The sequence below is a fragment of the Thermobia domestica genome, chromosome 9, assembly GCF_964235325.1.
Source record: "Thermobia domestica chromosome 9, izTheDome1.hap1.1, whole genome shotgun sequence".
NCBI lineage: Eukaryota > Metazoa > Arthropoda > Insecta > Zygentoma > Lepismatidae > Thermobia > Thermobia domestica.
The window spans coordinates 223,071,078-223,092,983 of record NC_137462.1 but is presented as its reverse complement, the minus strand read 5'-3'; the positions used below and the strand labels follow the sequence as shown (position 1 = coordinate 223,092,983).

At 37.1% G+C, this 21,906-nt stretch overlaps 1 protein-coding gene across 1 annotated transcript in view; it reads right to left on the bottom strand.

Moving 5' to 3' along the window:
* Positions 1-15,293: 15,293 nt before the first annotated feature.
* The window catches only part of tei (irregular chiasm C-roughest protein teiresias), a 369,851-nt gene continuing 363,238 nt past the window's right edge, over positions 15,294-21,906 (bottom strand). Inside the window, exon 8 of the mRNA XM_081726610.1 lies at positions 15,294-15,559. Within this exon, the coding sequence (XP_081582736.1) occupies positions 15,317-15,559 (243 nt within the window). The 3' untranslated portion in view covers positions 15,294-15,316. The remainder of the gene's footprint in view (positions 15,560-21,906) is intronic.

Sequence of the window (21,906 nt, the reverse complement as noted above, 5' to 3'; positions counted from 1 at the left end):
AAAAACCTTGGCTTCTAATTTTTCCGAAAAAAAAACACCCATTTTTTGACTATAGTTCCTGGACTAATAAATCTTTCGCCGATCGCCCTTAAGAATCCAATAGCATCTCTTGTGCCCTTGCCTCTTCTGAACCCGAACTGCTCCTCCTCAACATCTTTATTTGTTCTTCCATATAACCTTCTGTTCAGTATTCGGAGCAGAATTTTAGCTGAATGAGACTAATAGTTCTATAATCCTCACATCTCTTTGGGTTCGATTTCTTAGCCATCGGTATCATGATCGTTTTCAGAAAGTCTTTTGGCCATTCTCCTGTTTCATATATTTCATTGCATAGTCGCAATAATCCTTTCTTTCCCTTGTCTCCTATATTTTTAATGAATTCGATTGGTATGTTATCTATTCCTGTTGTTTTTCCATTCCTAATCTCGGATATAGCCTTTTCAAACTCATTCCGAAGAATACTAAATCCTTTATCATCCTCGCCTACTTCATTTTCTACTTCAACATTTAGGCTACACGGTCTATCCCTATTCTCATATAAGTCTTCAACGTATTCTTTCCAACTTCCTATGACCGTATTTCTCTCGATGACTACCTTCCCATTCTTATTTTCTACTGCCATCATAATACCCTCTTATTTCCTCCGAAATTCCATAGATTTCACCTCTTTGTACATTTTCTCATATTTCCCAACTCTTTCTAATTCTTCTATGTCCTCGCATTTTCTTTTGTAAAACTCTTCCTTCGCTCTGTCTGTTTCTCTTCGTAATTCATTATTTAACTTTCTGTACATCTTTCTGCCCTCTTCTGTATCAAGCTATTTCCACATCTTGATCTCCCTGACTTTTTGCAACATCTGCTCTGTAACCTTTTTTTTTTTTTTTTTTTTTTTTTTTTTTTAGCAGTTATGTGTTCGCGGTAACTTACTGCTTCTTCTGCAGCCTGCTGTAAGCAACGTTTAATATGTTCCCACCGTGTGTTACTACCTGCGCCTACCTATCCTTTCCTCGTTTGAACATTTTTCTTCGAATTTTTCAACGAAAATATTTCTTATTTCCTCGTTTTTCAACTTTTCAGTATTCAACACTTTTCTTCTGCCTACATTTTTCAGTTGAATATCTACTTCGGCCAGCACAAGATTATGATCAGAGAAAATATCAGCCCCGGGAAGGGTCTTCGCGTTCTTTAAGCTATTCCGATAACTGTACTGAATTATAACATAGTCTATCTGATATCTTGCGCCGTCTATTGGTGATTCCCATGTATATCTTCTTCTCTTGTGCTGATTGAACCAAGTAAAAGTAATATAAAATGACCGATATTAGTGTCAAATCCATAGTTTTCGCGGTCGCTGAGATGAATGGTGACACTTTCATTAGTGGTCACTTATAAATTCAGCTACCATTACATGCGGACCGGGAGTCAGCGGGGGGGGGGGGGACCCCGAGACATGTAAAAGTAATCCAAAATGATCGATATTAGTGTCAGATCCATAGTTTTCGCGGTCGACGAAATGAGGGTAATACTTCCACAGGCGTTGACTTCCAAATACTGCCCACATGCGAAGAATGCATATATTCAGCAAATATATATATATATATATATATATATATATATATATATATATATATATATATATATATATATATATATATATATATATATATATATATATACGGGTCAAAAATTAGGGAATCAGATGAAAACTCATGTAAAACTTTTTACGAATAATGTGACAACACTGCATCTTGTTCAGTTCAGATTAAAATCGAGTAGCATGAAGGCACAACGTGAAAACGAACCGTTTGAAATATCTGTGCACGTGATCGGTGATGTGGCGCTACCAGAGATCATTTTGTAGTGTGGCGCTGCCAACACATTCCAGCTCCAGGATACCTTTGTTCTCATTGTGTTTAGTGCGTCACAAATCCACGTAGTGAAATTGCGCAACAACGTGATTTGCCAGAATCGCTGGCATGGCTAGCAAGGCACCATGACGGCCGAGGCGTATCGCACGCTGCTTGCAGACTACGTACACCCCTTCATGACGACCATGTTTCCCATCGGTAGTGGCAATTTTCGACAAGATAATGCACCATGTCACAAGGCCAGGAGTGTGATGCAGTGGTTCGAGGAACACAGGAGCAAGTTCCAAGTGATGTGCTGGCCCCCAAACTTTCCATATCTGAACCCAATCGATCACATCTAGGATGTAATTGACGTGACGTCAGGGCGCATCACCCCCTCCCCGGAATTTACGGGAATTAGATGACCTGTGTGCAGGCCCGTGCTGGCCCACCGGGACACCGGGACGTGTCCCGGTGCGCCCTCCGAAATATCACACTATAAATAATGGTACAAGTTTTTAGTAATAAATTCTTACAGTTTTATTGGTAAAGAACTCGTGAAAGGTGCAGTGCGCCCTTTACATTAGGCGCCCTTCCGAGACCATATCAAAGATGAACGATTTTATTTACTCTTCTGTATAGCACAGTTTTGTACAATAAATACACACAGTTACTGTTGGCGAAGAACCCATGAAAGGTACAGTGCGCCCTTTACATAAGGCGCCCTATGAAACATCACATTATAGATAAGTAGTTTTAGTTATCCTGTATACCAGCTTTGTTTAATAAATTCAAATACTGACTGGTAATACAGAACCTGTGAAGAATACAAGGCGCCCTTTACACAAGATGCCCTGCGAAATATCACATTATTTTTTCAAAAAATTTTATTCTTCTGTATTTCAGTTTTGTATTATAAATTCATACAGTTGCTATTAGCAGAGAACAGGTAAAGAGTATAATCACTTACAAAAATATTATAAAGTTATATAGCTATAAAACGAAACAATGTGATACATCAAGAATAGTTCGCATAGTCAAACGTACGATGCATTTATGTAATACTATACTGACACTAGTCTCTAATTTACGATTTTTACGGCATCGGAGCTTTCACAGTCTTAATCTGCATCCATATATGCGAGCATATTGATTGTTCCTGTGTGTTTTAAAGCAGTGTTCGGATAATCAGTACCTGTTGTATTTCTGAAATATAGCTGTATTAATTTCCGTAAAATGTGGTCTTCCTGTCACCACGGCACGGCGCGTCCTCAGGTTGGGGATCGAGGAGAAGGCCTCTGGGATATAAAGGTTAGCTGCGAATATACTGAGTAAGCAGTCGCGGACAGACAAGGGGTGATAATCCAGCTTGAGAATTTGGTGTGAGGCTAACAACCTCATCCTGTAAAAAAAAAAAAAGAAAAAAAAAAGAAAAAAGAAAATGTTCAGATAAGTTCGCAGAATCCTCGGATCAGAACTGATAACTTGGCACGAATTCCGCAAAGTAAAATCGACATAAGATTTGGAGTCAAGTCGGGAAATTTTACGTTCTTTTACGGGGAGCAAATTAAAAATTACCAACTAGAAACAGGGCTTTCCGTTCACAAACGAATACATAATACCAGCAATTACATAGATTGAATTTGTTAATGATATATTTTCTTTTACTTCTCTTAAGGGTCGGTATTATAATATTATTTTAAATGCACATGCCCCAACAGAAAATGAGGATGGCGATTAAAAAATACAGTTTTTACGAAAGAATAGAACGGGTATTTGATCATCTCCTGCAATACAATATGAAAATTTTGTTAGGCGGTTTCAATGCGAAGGTAGGACCAGAGGATATTTTCAAACCGATTATAGGGAATAAATGTTTGCATAAGGAAGGTTGTGACAATGGCGTTAGACTCGTGAACTGTGCAATATCCAGAAACCTTATCGTGAAGATTACAAAATTCCAACATCGCGACATTCATAAATATACTTGGACTTCATCAGATGGAAAAAACACATTCAAACTGATCATGTTTTAGTAGACAGAAAAGAACAGTCTAGCACAACTCATGTTCGGTCGTTCAGAGGAGTTGATTATGATAGTAAGAGAGAGACTATCGTTGAATAAAAGAACTATTCAATATCTGAAAACGAAGCTGTTTATTTTCTTTTAAATAGAGGAGAGTCAGGTAAGAGGGGAACCAGATTGAAGTGTCGAATAGATTCTCGGTTTTAGAAGGTTCGGAGTGCACTAGTGTTCACGATACTTGGTTGAAATTAGAGATAACATTAAAATTTCAGCAAAAGAAATATTGGAGCACGCAGAAATACGTAGCACGCATTCATGGTTCAATCAGGAATGTACTAAAGTAACAGAGAAGAGAAAACAGAAGAAACTGCGTTGGATACAAAATCCGAACGAAATAACTGCATAAAATTTCATTGTCATCTGGCAGAAAACTTTAAAACTTTTAGAACAAAGAAACGCGACTTTTGAAAGTTAAAATTAATTAACTTGAAGATAATAGTGAAAACAAAAACATTCGGGACATGTATAAATGCATCAACAAACTTAAGAAGGGCTATCAACTTCGTGCTTATATATTAAAGAAACCTAAAGGAACAATTCTCACTATACAGATAGCATCTTAAATAGATGGAAAGATTTCTTTGACGATTTGCTTAACACATAGCCAAAAACTAATGCGCGTGGAGAAAGTGAAATACATGCAGCATAACCGTATATTCCAGAACTTAACCAGACAGAAATAGAAATCGCTATTTAAAAAATAAACGCACATCTCCGGGTGTAGACGAAATTCTGGTTGACTTAATTTTAGCTGGAGGGGAAAAATTGTACAGCAAGATATACAAACTCATTATCTGGAACAAGGAGGAATTACCACAAGATTGAAGAGAATCAATCATTGTTCCAGTTCAGAAGAAAAGCAACAAAACAGATTTAATAGTTATCGAGACATTTCTCTTCTGTCAATATCCAATAAATACTCTTAAAAATTGTATTAGCAAGATTGACTCCGTACGCAGATGAAATTATCGGAGATTATCAGAACGGATTTAGGTAAAATCGATCAACTATCGACCAGATATTTACCATTCGACTAATACTTGAAAAGAAATGAGAGAATACAACATCCTGGCACATCAAATATTGACTTTAGACTCTGGTAGGAGGGAAACATTGTACAACATGCTTACAGAATTTGCAATACCAAAAAAGATAGATTAATTAAGATATGTTTAAATGAATCCCAAAGTAAAGTTTGAGTAGAGAAATTCTTGTTCACGAGCTTTCACGTTGAGAATGACGTGAAACAGGGAGATGCGTTGTCGTCATTATTATTTAACTTTGTTCTGGAGAACACGATAAGGAAAATCAAAGACAGCAATCAGGTCCTAGAGTTGAATTGTATTTGCCAGGTTATGGCGTATGCTGATGATGTAAATTTAATAAGTAATGATAGAAAGGAATGCAGAAATCTTAATTAACGCTTGCAGGGATATAGACTTAAAAGTAAATGCAGAGAAAACTGAATAAATGGATGTTTGTCGGGATCGTAATACTGCATTTTATTGATCATTTTCTTTCAATAAAGTGGATACTTTCAAATATCTAGGATCATTATTAAGGGACCAAAACCATAATCACTACAAAAATTTGTCAACTGAAAGCAGGGATTTCAGTTAAAAATCTTTTGTTGTCGCTAATTCTGTTGAGGAATTTGTAGCTCAAAATATAAAACGATAATAATGCCTGTTGTACTGTATGGTTGCGAAACATGGTAACTAACTGAGGGAAAATCGCAGACTGAAAGTATTTGAAAACAAGATTCTTAAACCAATATTCGAACTCCAAAATGAACGGGAATGGGGAAAGGCGGAAACTTCATAAGGAAAAACTGCATAATTTTATACCGTTTACCAAACATTGTTAGGGTCATCAAGTCTAGGAGGCTCAAATGGTCATTTTATGTAGCCAGAATGGAAGAAATTAGAAACGCTTTCGAAGTTGTAACTGGAAATCCAAATAGGAAAATAACCGTTAGGAAGACCGAGGCGCAGATGGGAGGACAATATTAAAATGGTTCTCGCAGAGATTGAAATATAAAATAGAAACTGGGTTCAGTTTTCTAAGGACAGAAATCAATAGAAAGCTTTTGTAAACGCGGCAATGAGCCTCCTGCGTCCATAGGCGTGCTACATTAAGTTGTTGATACATTTAGTTTCTTTTTATTTGACAGAAATGTTATTACAGGAACTAAATAGTTTTTCTGTAGTAAAGAGGATTTCGATTCGAGGTTAGCTATTTACATTAATACTAAAACAAATTTGGTGGTGATTTTGATATAAAATGTCACCCATACTTTCTTCCAAAGTCTCTCTCTCTCTCTCTCTCTCTCTCTATATATATATATATATATATATATATATATATATATATATATATATATATATATATATATATATATATATTCCCGTTTGTATAGGCGCCCTTTTAGTAGACTTGTCCACCGCCCTCATTAGTATCCCAGCACGGCCCTGCCTGTGTGTGCATATGTGGTGCCAACTCTCTCCAGCGCCCCCACCGAGGAACATTGTGATCATGCCAAGACGCGTCGCCGTTGTTATCCGTGCCAAAAGGTGGACATACTAACAATTAGGTAGGTCGTCATAATGGTCTGGCTGGTGTGTGTGTGTGTATATATTTTAACTCGTATATTTTGTCTCGACTCGAATTCGAGTCGAGTCGAGACAGAGACTTTCGAGAGAGTATAATTTTCCGATTTTACTTTCCGGATTCCGGAAAGTAAAAATTCCGGAATTGGCCATCCCTAATATATATATATATATATATATATATATATATATATATAATGAAATACGTAGTTTTTCTTATTAACAGGGGATGCCGGGCAAACCGGCGTTCCCTTATGCTATGCCACTGACTAGAGCATGTTTGTTTTGTCTTGGCACTTTTCCCGCCAGTGCACTTGGTTGGCTTTTAAGGATTTTCTGCTAGCATTCACGTGCAGTGGCGGCGTAAGGCAAACTGGGGCCCGGGGCCAGAGAAGTAGATCGGGGCCCCTTCTCAAACAATCATGATTTGCACACTGCTATTTTTGACATTCATTTGCATAATCATTCCTTCTCTCTACTCCTCCTCCCTTTCCCGTTGGTGTGTGTGTTTAAACAATCTTAATCTAGGATATATTAAATAAATGGGGGTAACATTCAGCATCCCTGTCTATTTTTATAATGCTCAGAACCGCCTTCACGCTGGTATGTTTAAAAAAAACGAACCAAGACTATCATTGCATTCATTTTTTACTCAAGGACACGCTAGAAAAAGGATTAGGGATACGATGTTTCTCTTGTGCAATTTCTCATATAGTTAAGTTTATTCATGGTTTTTCACCTGCTTGAGTTTACGATTACATTTTTCTCCTACAATTAGCCACATTCACTTTAACATTTAGTTTCTCTCCAGTGATCATACACGATACGTAAACACTTTTTTTTTTTTTTTTTTTTTACCGAACTATCAGTAAATAATGTCTACAATAGATTTCTCTCCTACGTGTCTCCTTCACTTATTTTTTACTGTGTTTCTCTCCAGTGATATTATGCAGTCTATTTAGTCCCACTGCTTTTGCCGAAATATCAATGAAGTACTAGAATATTTCTTTCCTGCTTGTCTTTTTTACTATTGTTTATAGATTTCACATTTGTTTTGTGATTATATTATTTTGTATTTAATAACTCAAACATGTTTATATTCTGTCATTTATGACTGTTTCAATTGCAACTTACTAACATACTTTGTACTAGAATGTATTACCTAGGTATAATAAATAATCCTGAATATGTTGAATAATTTGGGATATATCATAGATTAAGTATGTGAGTTCAGAATTGTACTACGGGTTGTACCATCCTGCTTTTCTTATTGACAGATAGATCTTGACGGCTTTTTGTTATTCTTTTGGTACTTTTGTATTTTTATTGTCTTAAGTTGAAATAAGAAACTACTTTCGACGATAGTTCCACTACCTTATTAGCCTGTGTTCCACCACCATTCAGAATGCTACCTTCCTTGCTTTGGTAGATGTGAAAGTCTCAATTATATTATCAAAATCCAAAGTAGATGCTATTTCATTTTCGATAGAAACAATGGCCAGATTCGTGAGTCTTTCTTGACTCATTGAGTAGTGCAAGTATGATTTTATCAGCTTTATTTTGCTGAAAGACCTTTCACGTGATGCGACAGACACGGGCAGTGTTATCAAATTCGCAAGAGCGGTTGCCAAACTTTTATCAACTTCAAGCCCCACTTGAAGACACGTATTTCAGTATGCCTTGCGAGAAAAAGTCAAGTTGCTCTTTTAGTTTTCTGAGCACACCTTAGTGAACGGATTATATCCTTAAAATCCTGAAATAATTCTAAGCCATCCAAGTCATTCGGGTAGAACAAAGCCAAATCAGAGCAACGTGCTTTTAACCTTTCTTCGTTCTCATAATCTAGTTGCGGCACAAAGTTGGCGATAGAACACAGGAATCCAAATCTATCGTTCAGGTCAGGCATTTAAGTAAAATGGTAATACATTTATTGTCTCATCTCATCTAAAATTTCATTTACTTCGGCCTGTGCAGTCAGAGATTCATCCTATGCTTCTCCAGGCATGCATCTCCTTCTCCTACTGCGTGTACCCTCAGTTATTTTCCATTCTCTGCAACTTCCTTCAGCTGCGGATATGATTTCCTCGGCCAGCTCAATTCTCCAGGTATCAATGGTGTCAACCAAGGTCTGTAACTGAATAAGAGCCTGATTGAAACTCATATCCTGAGATCGAAGGCATTTTTGGATCCGATCAATATATGGGAGAACTTCAGACCAGAAATACAATAAAGCGATGAAGTTAAATGACTTGATACTTGCAAGAAGAAAACCAACATCTCGAGTATCATGAGTTTCAGTCGAAGTATCACGCAATTCTTCCAACACATCAATTATTTCATCCAATTGACTAGAAAATGCCTTCACAGCTTCTGCTTTTGAATTCCATCTAGTGTCACTTTCACGTTTCAGACCAATCTTTACGTGCTTTTGCAGCACATTCCATCGAAAAGTAGATCTAGAAAAGAATACAGACAAACGTTCCATTACTCCAAAGAAAGTGACCCCAGAACGTTAACGTGCGCAGCGTGTATTCCAACAAGGTTCAATGAATGATTGTTACAAGGAACGAAAATGGCAAAAAGATTTATATTTCGTATCAAAGTTTGAACTCCAGAATATTGCCCGGCCATTGTAGCTTGATTATCATAAGACTGGCCTCTGCAATCTTGAATATCAAGCCTATCATGTTCAAGTTTCTTCACTATTTCAGCAGAAATACTCTCAGCAGTCTTTCCTTCGACAGAGATGAAATCAATAAATGCTTCCCGAACTTGAACAGAATCACGTTGTATGTCAACAAATCGAATGATTTGTGACAACTGTTCAACATGAGAACAATCAGGAGTTGAATCAAATACAATGCTGAAGTATTTTGCTCTTCTCACGCTTTCAAGTATGTGCTGTCGAACTTTTTCTCCAAGAAAGTTAATCAATTCGTTCTAATCATGTGAAAAGTAAAATAATCGTCTTTGTCTTTCGTGTTAGTGCTTATTGAATGAATATGTGCCTTCATAACTGGATCAAATTTTGACGGATTTTTTTCTATGGGAATCCCCAAGAGTGTGAAACATTTACTTTATCTATTTTTCCCTATATTCAACTTTTTCCTTTAAATTTCATTGGGTGCCTCCAAGATAATGAAACTTTTATTTTATTTATTTTGAATCTACATTTTTTTCTTTAAATTTCTTTGCGGGTCCCCAAGAGAATGAGGCCCGAAGCTTATAGCTTGTTGCTTATGCGGAAATCTGGCACTGATTAGTTTTATTAGATACATATTTATGTTGTCTCATTCGTTATTTGGTGTAATACTGATTGACAACTAATTGCGTTTACTTTTAGAGAAGGTGCGGATTATAAATCTTGACGGTCTTTGTACGGCTCATGTCAGCAAGGTTCCTGAGTAATTATATTTTACTTACCGTCCAAGGGCTCCCACAAAGTGGGGCCCGGGGCGAGGGCACCGCTCGCCCCGCCCTTACGCCGCCACTGTTCACGTGAACGTTTTAATCTATTAGACGTCTTATTGGCTTTGTCGTGTAGGTATTGTCCGTTCACTCTAGGATGGAAGATTGTTTACAAACAACAATTGTAGAGCGAGCGTCAACACCTTGCTTCTCACCCCTACATGGTTAATTCATGGTTGCCAGGCACATAAATCGCAGAACCGAATGTACCTACTTCTGCACAGTCATAGAACAATTATTATTACTATATAAATTGCTGCTTTTCGGATGACTGAGATATTAACGTTATGACAAATCAAGTTAGTTATTATGTAATACAATCTTACATATAATGCACACTCAATTTTGTACAAGTGTTCTTGTTCGAAAGTGTGCTGAAACCTTGTACGCCTGGCAATATTGAAATCATGCAGTTTGTATTGTAAACAATAAACAGGGATCGCGAAGACCGTTAGGTTCGCTGGACAGCGTTGTTTTCATGATAAGGCGACAGAAACATCTTGTACTGATTGTAAACAGAGGCTGGAAATTTCGATGCGAGTTTAGGTGGAAATATTCTCGCTACATTATTGCCTGTTGGTGAAGGTTTGCAATGTTGCAAACTGCCAAGTCTAGAATTTCATACTAATTGAACGAGCTTTGAGAAGAATTAGTATGATGCAATAATTATAAATACTAACAACCATAGACCTAAAGTATTAGGAAATAAAGCATGCTGCTGTAAGAAGAATATAATACACATAGAATTACGTGTTCAGTGTTCAAAGTACAGTATAAAGCGAATTTTAACATGTAAATATTTTAAAGCAGTACGCATTTACCCTGTTTGGGTGCCCTTACTAGACACTGTCCAACACAAAAAACGCATTAAAATAGGTAGATCGAGCGTGGGCATGATCCCAGCTCTGGCTGGTATTCCTTATTAAGGTTTTCCTCAGTCCCACAAGGTGAATGCCTAAACGATAGCTTCTGTAAGGCCGGGGCGGATTCAGGACGGACTTCTGGGGGGGGGTTTAGTACTGCTACTTAGAGCTACTTTTAAGAGCTCCAAACTCTGGGATGGGTTTTATTTAAATATATAAAATAAGAAAGTTTTCTCTCCAGGGGGGGCGATCGTCCCCTAGATCTGCCACTGCTGTAAGGTCAGAAATGGGCCAAACACTGAGGCCCCAGAATTGGCGGGAAATATATTACGCCAGAATGTTGCCAAAACTATGGTGGTGGGTTCCGATATCCCTTTTTCGTTTATATGTGTTTAAATTCATTATGAAGTAAGTGTAGAATTGTTTCTTTCATTCTTTTTCTTTCTTTCTTCTCATCTTTCTCATCCTCGCTCTCTTTTCCCCACCTTCATAAAATCTGAATACTATCCTCCTGTAAGATTGTTTCTCTCCACGACCCAAGGTTTAAAGAGACCAACCTGATATAGTTAACTAATAGCAGAACTGTACCAATAAATTCACATTAGAGACAGCGCCGTAACTTAGTATAGATTTTTTCTGGGGGCAAGCATTAGTACGTGTATTTGGGCCTCCTAGAAAAAGTTTTTTCTCATTCTAGGGCCCTCCTCTTTCTATCTTTTTCTTACTATTTATGTCCCCCCGGAGCCTGTGGCCCTCCCTGACGGCAGGGTTTGCGGAGCCGTTACTTATGCTCCTGGGCCCCTTCCATACATGACAAATTAATTCAGTGGACAATATTGACAAATCTCAAAACCATACGAATAAATGTTATTTCTAGGGCCCCTAATAGTACACGTTTTTTACTGAAGTGGGCCCACGACTCACTTTTGTTTTATTTACCTTTTGTGCGCTGCTTTATGTAATGTAGTGAAACTGTTTGATGCTTCATTTATAATTTCATGTGCGCATCGTATATGGATTAAGAAAATTTTGCCTCAAAATGGGCCCCTTCGAACGGCGGGGAACCTCCCTGGGGGCAGTTGCCCCTCCCCTGCCCCACACATGTTACGGGCCCTGATTAGAGAAGAAGTAAACTGTTTCGAAATTTACGCAACTTGCAAATACCAAGCCCTACTAGTGCTAAAGTTGACGAGTTAGTGCCACTGTTACCACTGCGATAAGGGGAAAGAAGGGGAAGGACTGCTAAGATTCGCTAGCCAGGTTTTGTGTCAAAACACACCTCCAAGCTACAGTAAACGGACAATAACGTTAGTTGTCAGCCAGCCCATCAAATGAGGTCATTGCTATTTGTTGGGTAGTTGAAGTGCTTAGCTGCCACGCGCGAACAAGTGTGTTACTGTGATTTGTGAGTGGTGTGGCGTTTTGCTGTTTCCTAGCGTATTGCAACTGACAACTTAACCGTGACGTGTCAAGAATGCGTTGCAGACGGATCAATCCTTTGAGCGGAAAGCGTGCCAAGATAAAACAAACGTACTGATGTAGTAGAAACATATCGTTTGTATGTGTCGAGTATTGTCTCTGTATTTCAAACAACTTAGTCATCAGCGACGACTATAATGTTAGTGCAGAGAGAGAGAGAGAGAGAGAGATGCATTCTATAAACGATTTTTTTTCATATTATGAATTCTCGTTCCACAGAAGTTGATGTTCAATAAAAATAAATTAGCCTATTCCCCCACCTCTTTCCCACTGCGAAAGGGGAGACCAGTTGATCATAACAGGAAAGGAAACTTGCTTAAAATACAGAATTGTGTCCAGCCTTGGTTTCCATACCGTCTCTGTAGTCACTGATAACAATCAATAATAGCACGTATATTCAACTTTGCATCTTTAATTAAAGTATTGATTCTCATTTATGTATTAAAGATAGATTTTAGCAGGATTTTAAAATGGAATTACTGGAAATAAGAACTCACTCATCATGAAGTTAAATTGAATGATTCTGTCATTTAAGAGTAGGGGGATGGGGAAAGGTAAGCTAAATCAATCATGTCGAGATCATTGATGCACACTTTGAACCTGGCAACAGTGACGTAACATAGACACCGCGTTTTCTTTGATTCGGTTTATTCCTTTTTCACTCTGCTCTGCTCATATCAGGATTCATTTTGTACGTTACCTTTATTTAGTGGTATGTGTTTCTTGTTTTATTCCTTTTATCTCCTTCCCGTTTTAATCCTTTTCACCTTGCCACTGAGGAAGGAACCAGCTGTCAGTTCCGAAACGTCAAAAAAGTGTTTAAACTTTCCAAGGTAGGATTCATTGGTAAGTAGCCAATTTTTTGTTAATTTGGATTATCCCTCCATGCGCCCATGTAATTACAATCATGTCGAGGTTTTACCTATTTTTCAAATTCCAAAAAATGTAGTCTTCTATGCGCAAGGGTGGGTAATCGAATATATAGAATATTGACATATGCAAAATATATTAATATGATTCAGCGTTTGTAAATATCAGTGTTGTGTCTACTTATAAAATTAAAATATATCAATAAGTAACGGTAATTTTTAAGTTGACCCAATAATTGTCGCTTGTTGTGCATCCTGTCCGCCTGACGCTAATACCTGTCGTTTGCATGCAGACAATTTCAAGATTTTTCACTATTTTGACAACTTAAATGCATCTTGAAAACTGTTGTGTTTCAATTTTATTACTTCGAAATAAAACAAGGCCTCTATAACTATATTTAGATTTGAGGATTAATACTTGTGTAATCGAAATTTAGTTGGTGGGCAAGTCGAATAAAAGTTAAATGTGAATAATTACAAAATTTCAATTAAGTTCGATTTTAACCTATAGTGTACAGTAAGGTTTGGGTTAATAATAAACATCAAAGCACTTTCATGTTCAGTTTAATCACTAACCAATTTCAAATAAAGAGAAGTGGGTAAACAGGCAGTGAACATAGTGAAGTGGCGATTGTTAACTATTAGCTTAATCACTAACCATTTTGAAATAAAGAGAGGTGGGTAAACAGACAGCGAACATAGTGAACTTGTTAACTGTTAGTAAGTAGCATTACAGACTGAGTTGTACTATAAATAGATTTAGATACAATCTATGCCTCCGTGAACGGGGATACACGGTGGAAAGAATATTAAAATCCTCATTTGTCAAGCAATGTAGTAAGGGCGTTGAAAAAAGCTTATTTTGATCTCCTATCAGCTTATCTCTTATGAATAATAATTACACCTACTCATACCTACAGTATGTGTATAGCCTAGAATATTTCTATCAAAAATGGAAAAGCAAGATTATACCACTACACGCTGTATTATTTTCCCTCTCATTCATTTCTGTTGAGTTCACACACCACGGCTTAAACTGTCAAGAATACATAGTACGGCTGAGCACTGATCCTTTTCTCTCTCTCATAGATTTTTTTTTTTACCCCGGTTAAATTACATCTGAAATGGCAACTCTGTTCCACCGGGTTTCAGTAATGTTTATGGAGTTGTCTCAGAAAATGTTTTGGAAAGGAATAGATTTTCTTATTTGAACTCTTTCAGTTTAACGTCCCACAAATATGCCCTACATGCTAAGGAGGAGGATGATTGAAGCAAATGAATAATAATGGAAAAATTGGTAGAATGAGATACTGGGAGGAAACGGGAGTACCCGAGAAAACCCATGAACACGATGTTGTCCACCACAAACTTACTTGGCCGGGGATCCTGCACTAGAACAAATTCAGCTAAACGATTAAGCTATTTTCATACAGATTTATCTATGATTTAGGATTATTGGGGGAGCAAGACGACGTTTTCCAACCACCTCCACAATTAGCTGTCTTTTCTTTCTGAAACGTTAAAGAAGAAACTGATACTCTACAACAAACTAGAAAAAATCCAACATAAACGATTTAAGGTACTTTCGTACATTTAGCTCAGAATAAAAGGTTGTGCGGGAAGGTCAGGAGGAACTCATTCTATCCAATTTAGTTGTCAATTTTCTTGGATACGAGAACAGAAGAAATTATATTGCTCTGGAACACAACGAATTAAAGTAATTTATGCGATTTCGTTGATTGTGCCGTTTCGGTGGGGGAGGGGGCAAGAGAACACACACATACATTAAATAAACGTATATTATTTACCATTGAGATTTTTAAAAGAAACAATTTCAATACAAGTCATTTAAAAGTCCTCCTAACTGCCTTACTGAAATGAATTCAGTCATGAAAATATGGCCTTATATAGCAGACCAACCAAGAAACGTTATACTATAGGCTGAAAGTACACTATAGGAAGTTTCGAGGTACACTTGCCTCGTTTCCTTACCGACAGAACACCTATAAGTATTGAATAGAATACTTAGGAAGTTGAGGATTTTCTTACAAATCAATATAAAAGAAGTTTATTTACTTAAAACAATTTTTATTTTTCACAGAATCATCAGTTTTATAAAAAATCTATTGACAACGATTGCAAAAGTATGTACTAACATCTGGGCGGCAAGGCTGTCAGTAGTAGAAACAGAAAAGCTTGCACGTGTCACATTTATTATTACAGTTCCATCAGCCAAGCCTCGTGGACTCTTCACAAGGAACAAGTATTCACCTGCATTATCTACACTCACTTCAGAAATTGTCAACATGGCCATGAAGCAATGAGGAGAGTCAGCAGCCTAAAAATAAAAATGTATTATTATTTACATGCATACTTTATTCAGAAAACGATGGAAAAATAAAAAAATATTAATATTATTATCTCTACTATATATATATGTCTATGTAGATATATATAGCTACATGAACTGACTCACTGGCATAAAATGAGGGGTACTTACAGTTGATCTGGAAATTAGAAATTTCACGTTTATAGCCTTCCGGAACTAACCCACAGAAGAATTGCCAAAACTGAATGATTTTAGTTTCTAATGGTTTTTAGATAGAAGAAATGATCTTCATGTTATTTGAATGCGTGTTTTTTGGACGATAAATTTCATGTTTTAAGTAATTAGAATAAAAACTTGAAATTTGGACTGTTTGTAGGTTTCTGATAGCGTTAATTAAGTAAATCACCAAAATAAAACTTTCTAACTTCAGCGGTGTTTTATGGGGAATTGAAATATCAACCCTATGTTATTTCAAATGCAACTTCTTCTACACCCTCAATTATTACGCACTTCCAATAGAACTACAATAATGAAACTTGGCATGTCTATATAGCCTTCTAAAAATAATCCACATAACAATTACCAATAATTAATATTTTTAGTTTTTACGGGGGTCTAACAGGGAGAAAAGAAATTGCCCTTGTTAATCAAATGGGCCATTTTTCAACGAAAAAAGGTTGATTTCAAATTGGAATGGAAACTACCTAGTCCTACCGTAAATACTGTCCCAACTTTTGAGGGTGGTTTCACTTCCGCCCGTGCAAGCAATCAACGTCAAGAGTGGTATCGTGAAGCGTGAGTCATTATTGGATGAACTGAAGAAGTGCAAAGGTGTCAGTTATAAGTGTTCAAGATGGAATGGGGCGAGTGTGAAAATAGTGTGGCAATGATAGCGTTGCACAAGATAGTAAATCACCAGGGAACATTTTCAAAACCCTCCAGGAGCTTGAAATCAGTAAAAAATTCATTTACCTCATACCCGGCGCTTTGTTGAGACTGGAACTGTGAAAGATCGCCCGCGCCAAAGAAGACCACACAGTACGAACACCGGAACTTGTAAAAGTAGTGGCAGCGCGCCTCCGACGAAATCCAGTTAGGAGAGAGTCTGTTATGGGTCGTGAGCTAAAGAAATTTAAAATGTCTATGTCTTGCCTGTTAAGCAGTGACCTGGGACTCAATGCTTGTAAACAACACAAAAGACATCTCCTGACAAATAAACTGAAGTGCCAGGGACTCCTAAAAGCAAAGTGCGCGCACGCAGCAAGCGTTACGCAGCAAATGGATATCGTGGAATCCTTTTCACTGACGGAAAAAGGTTTTAGTATTGAGGAGACTTTCAATGCCCAACATGACAGGATATATGCCACATTCTCTAGAGAAGCTTCTGAAAAGGCTCCAGGGATCCAGAGGGATCAGCATACTGCCTGAGTCATGATGTGGTGGAATGTGAGCTACAAGAGCACAACAGATCTCCATTTCTGTGAAGAATTGGTCAAAACGTCAGTCAATGTACCAGGGGACAGTGCTTAAGAGAATAGTCAAGAATCCCACCAACACAATCTTCCATGGACCGTACTGGAGCTTTCAGCAGGACTCAGCTCAGCACATAAGGCACGGACAACCCAGCAGTGGCTGGAGACAAATATTCCGGACTTCATTTCCACGTCAGACTGGCTTTCTGCAAGTTCGAACCTAAACCCTTTGGACTACAAATTGTGGTCCAAGCTTCAGGATATCGCTTGCAAGAAGAGTCATCCCAATATTGAAAGTTCAAAGCGATCTCTTCACAAAGCAGGAACAGATTTTCCGGTTGGTGTATTGCGTAATGCTATTGAGGAGTGGTCACAAAGATTTAAGGACTGTGTGCATGCTAATGGTGGCCATTTTGAATAATTATTTGTTATTTTTGTTCATAATATATCCATGTAACTCATATTATTAAAATGACATATTATTAAAATCTCTAACCTTCGTGTCAATGTACTTAAAACTTCGGGACAAATGCGCCCTACGATTATGTCTATTAGACTAGAGAAGGCGATGAATGCAAATGAATGATGATGGAATTAGTGGTGGAATGAGAAACTAGGAGGAAACGGGAGTACACCGAGAAAACCCACGAGCGCGATGTTGTCCACTACAAATTACTTTGGCGGGGTTTGAACAGGGACCCCATGCACCAGAGGTAAGCACCGTACTACTGAGCTACCGTGCCCCCTAACAATGTGACGGTAAGACTAGGTAGTAACTTGGATGCTCGTAGGTGTTTGATAACCTAGAAAATATTCAACATTAAAGCACTTGTTTTTAGGAGTTCTATGACATTTATAAGATTTGACCCGATATATTTTAACTATATACAGTATATCTTCCTTAGTATTGATACCAGAGGGAAAATGAGAAAGTGATGCTTAATCTTCGAAAGGATCCCTACAACGTTTTTCGGTACGCCATCTTGCCATCTCGTTTTTCGGTACGCCGCAAACTCTTACGAAGCTTTATAAATCAAATATCGAATGATTTATTTTTTACAAGAAGTGACGCTTACAGAATTTAACTTTTTAACCCAATATTTTGCATAGTATGTAAATATAGATCTAGCGCACATGGTTATATTATGTAAACGAGGTGTCGCGATATCAAATATATATCTGCCGTCTGGCAGGGGTATTAGCATCACTTGCGAAAATATTACTATCATTAATACTTATTCGTATTGTGGCACTAATAATCGCATAGTACGTAAACAATTTTACAGTACTGAAATCCTATCATTGCTTCCCAATGTTTCGAATAAGTTGTATGCAAATTTATTCTTTCAATAACAATAGATACCGCTGACAAATTTACTCCCTTCCCTGCTCTTCAGCAATTACTTTCGTCGGAACCTCTCAAACACGTCTAGGTATACCATCAGCGATATCTCGAGTTCGCTTTTAAAACTGCAAGTATCTGCGCTCTTAATTTAATATCCTCTATCACCGATATTAATTTGAGATTAGTCCCTTTAGTGACCATTCTGCAGTAATTTAGACATGTAAATTTAAACTCTGTGTTTCTATAATCTGTGAGAGAACAGCTTGGAAACTGAATAATCAATTACTTACTGACGGCGACATGAAATATTATTTCGCACTAAATGAAAGTACTGGCTACGCCAATGTCACTACTATCCTACTCTAAATGACTGGTGGATCAAATATGTGAAGTCTAAGATATGAAGTTTATCAAATGGTAAGGAGCTGAAAAGAAACGCGAACAATGTGAATCCTTCGCATGTCTTTATAGAGCGCTTAATGAACTACGGATTCTGCCCACTCCCCTCAATATATGATAACAATTCAAAAGAACAAAGACATGTATAACACGAATTCATGCTAATGAATGATGTACATAACTTTGCTCAATACCTGCCAGACGGAGCTTGTCTGCCAGAAGAACACATTACATTTTATTACTATATAGAACAACATAAGCGTCATGTTGAGAAGGTGATTGATTTCTGAATCATAATAATACAACACTTACGTCACTCCCGACATTAAAAAGGTCTTTTTTGATCATTATAAAACCTTATATGCTGCAACTATGGATCCTTCCATCAGTTATCATGTTTACTTAAATATATTGCTCCCAGAACTATTGGCGGCAGATAATCTAACCTTAATTATGCCACTAATGGAAGTGAAATTTTTTCACAAGCTTAAGGAGTAAAATACTTTCTTCAGTCGACGTTTGCTTGACGTATGCTTTCGTTGACGTATGCTTACTATCAAAAGTATTGGCATATAATCGGAGTGGACATGTTATTCTTATTTAATGAACTATATGCCACTCTGCACTTCTTTCAAAATGTCTAGTCATGTTATCTCCCTTCCCAAGTCTTCTGATGCCAAGAATGTTTTGCAACATCGGCCAATTACGTTACTACACACCGATCTTAAATTGTTTAATAAAGTCCTTGTGCGTCGCCTTCAATCAGTATTAAAAGATAACATTTTCCATTTCAAGCTGCTCCCAATCAACCAAAGAATGTATATTACGCACCGACCAAGATTCGGGATGTTGTTTATTTTACTTTTGCGACAAAATTGGCTAGCCTGGTACCTTTTGATTTTTAAAAATACACTGGATTGCTTATCGCATATCTTTCTTTTTGCTGTGTTACGCGTTTATAATTTTCCGGTGGCCTTCATTAACTTCCTCACTCATATTTATAACATAGCCACGGCAAAGCTTAAGGTAAATGGTATTTCTGTTGCTCCCATTCCACAACAGAGAAGTGTGCGAGGGGTTCCCATTCTTTATTTATTTATTTATTTATTTTTTGGTTTCGCACTAGAATCTTTAATATATAAAGTAGCAGCGTATACGCAACCAGATTGATCTGATTGATCTGCAAAATATCTCAGTTGTTGACTTTGCAGATGATGTTACACTTAACTGTACCACTCTACAATAATTTTACTGTACTTTTTGATTGATTGCAATAATTTAGTGCTCTTAGTTTTTAACTTTCTAATTTCCGAAAATAGAAAGTGTTGTCACTTCATGTTTGGACTATGGAAGGCGTACTACTGCCATATGCCACCAATAAACTGTTTACTGAAGTGAAAATATAGGGACACCACATTCTCTTATTCGGATAGTATACACTATGAACATATTTGGGATCCCCTCAATCAAAATTCGAAAAGGAAACTTGCTCAGTATAAATCACAAATTGCGAAAATTAAACCTAATCAAATGTATTTGCTATACCAATAGTTATAGATGTGGTAAATTGCATTATTGATTCGTTTCTATGGGCAGGATATTTTTTCGTGTGAAGAGTGATATTCTAACCCTACCACTCCACCATTGAAGCCTGATACTAATATTAGTTAGAGTTAAATGTACTGCATTCTTTCTAACTAATAATTATACAAAAAAATTCAAGTTACTGACCGAACTATCCATCAAAGGTTTTCCTGTTGGATCTCTTCCCTGCCTCCTCCTATTTCTCCCTATATGATGTCCGTGGAACAGGCTCCGGTGTATATTCAACACGCCATGCAAGGTTATTCCTGTGTACCTTTGTCTAATCCCACCAACTACTCCCATATCTGCTTTCTGTCCACACACTTTACCGCCCATATTTGCAACAACATAGCTCCGCATATCCAAATGAAATTTCCAACGAAAAATAAGTTAAGAGTTTCATACAATAATCATGATGTCACGTTGACATCAGTGGTCGCGAGTGTCTGGTATACGATAGTGAATGAGCTCTTACTTACCAAGGTTAAGTGACAACGTATTGGTGTACTCCCTACGGATATATTTGAACTCTATAATCAGAAAGATACTTTTGGGCACAGACTGATGTGTGTTCACCCTTCTACCTGGGCTAAATTAGTCTGTTGCATGTGATTTGCAGAGAACCTGCTTATGTGTTTGACCCAACTTATGGTTAGTATCCAGAGTATAGATTTCTTATAACGAAAAAAAAAAAAAAACAGCGTCACGCGGTTACTTGGTCAAATATTTTTTTTAATTTCATGGATACATATCCATGTGGAAACCTATATGCCTATGTAATAATCTTTAAACAAATTTCTGTAAATGTAACACAGATATTTTGACAATTATTTACGTATACTGTGTACTGGATATATGTCCTAAGATGTATAAGATTACTGTAAGTTTTCTGCAAATGGCACATAAAAAGTCGTAGAGCGCTTCTCTGATGCATGCGGTGCCTGCTTCTATCCCAGCTCGCGCCAAATAAGCTTTGTAGTGAACAAAAACCGCGTACCTGATTTTCTCAGGTTCTTCCGTTTCCTCCCACTATTTTTAACCATTTCGATCTTTATCATCATCATCATCATCATCCTCTTAACCTCGCATCGTGTTCGTGGGACGCTAGAAACGGGAACTAGGAGCAAACATAAAGCTACAAACAAATAAGTCAAGCACGATGAAGTCATTAAAACAGGACATTTCCATTGTTATGCTAAGAGACATTAGAAAAGGTGGATACTTTTATTTTCAGTAAATTGTAATACCTCTTTCCTTCCTGGGAGCATTAAGCAAAATGACTAAAGTTACAAGCACCCATAAATTGGAAAGGGAAGAACGATTAGTATCTTTCATAATTAATGAAACTGTCATAGTATTTATAACCCGTACAAAATATTGTATGAGAAATGCTTCTAGATACCATGTTCATGTTTTCTACCTGAATCATATTGAAAAATTGATGCATTTGTATGATAATTAGAGATGCATATGTATTCACATTCATGAAGCAGGATTTAAGCTAAATCATTGCAAATAAGAAAAGACGTAACCAGTGTGCGAATTAGATAATCTAT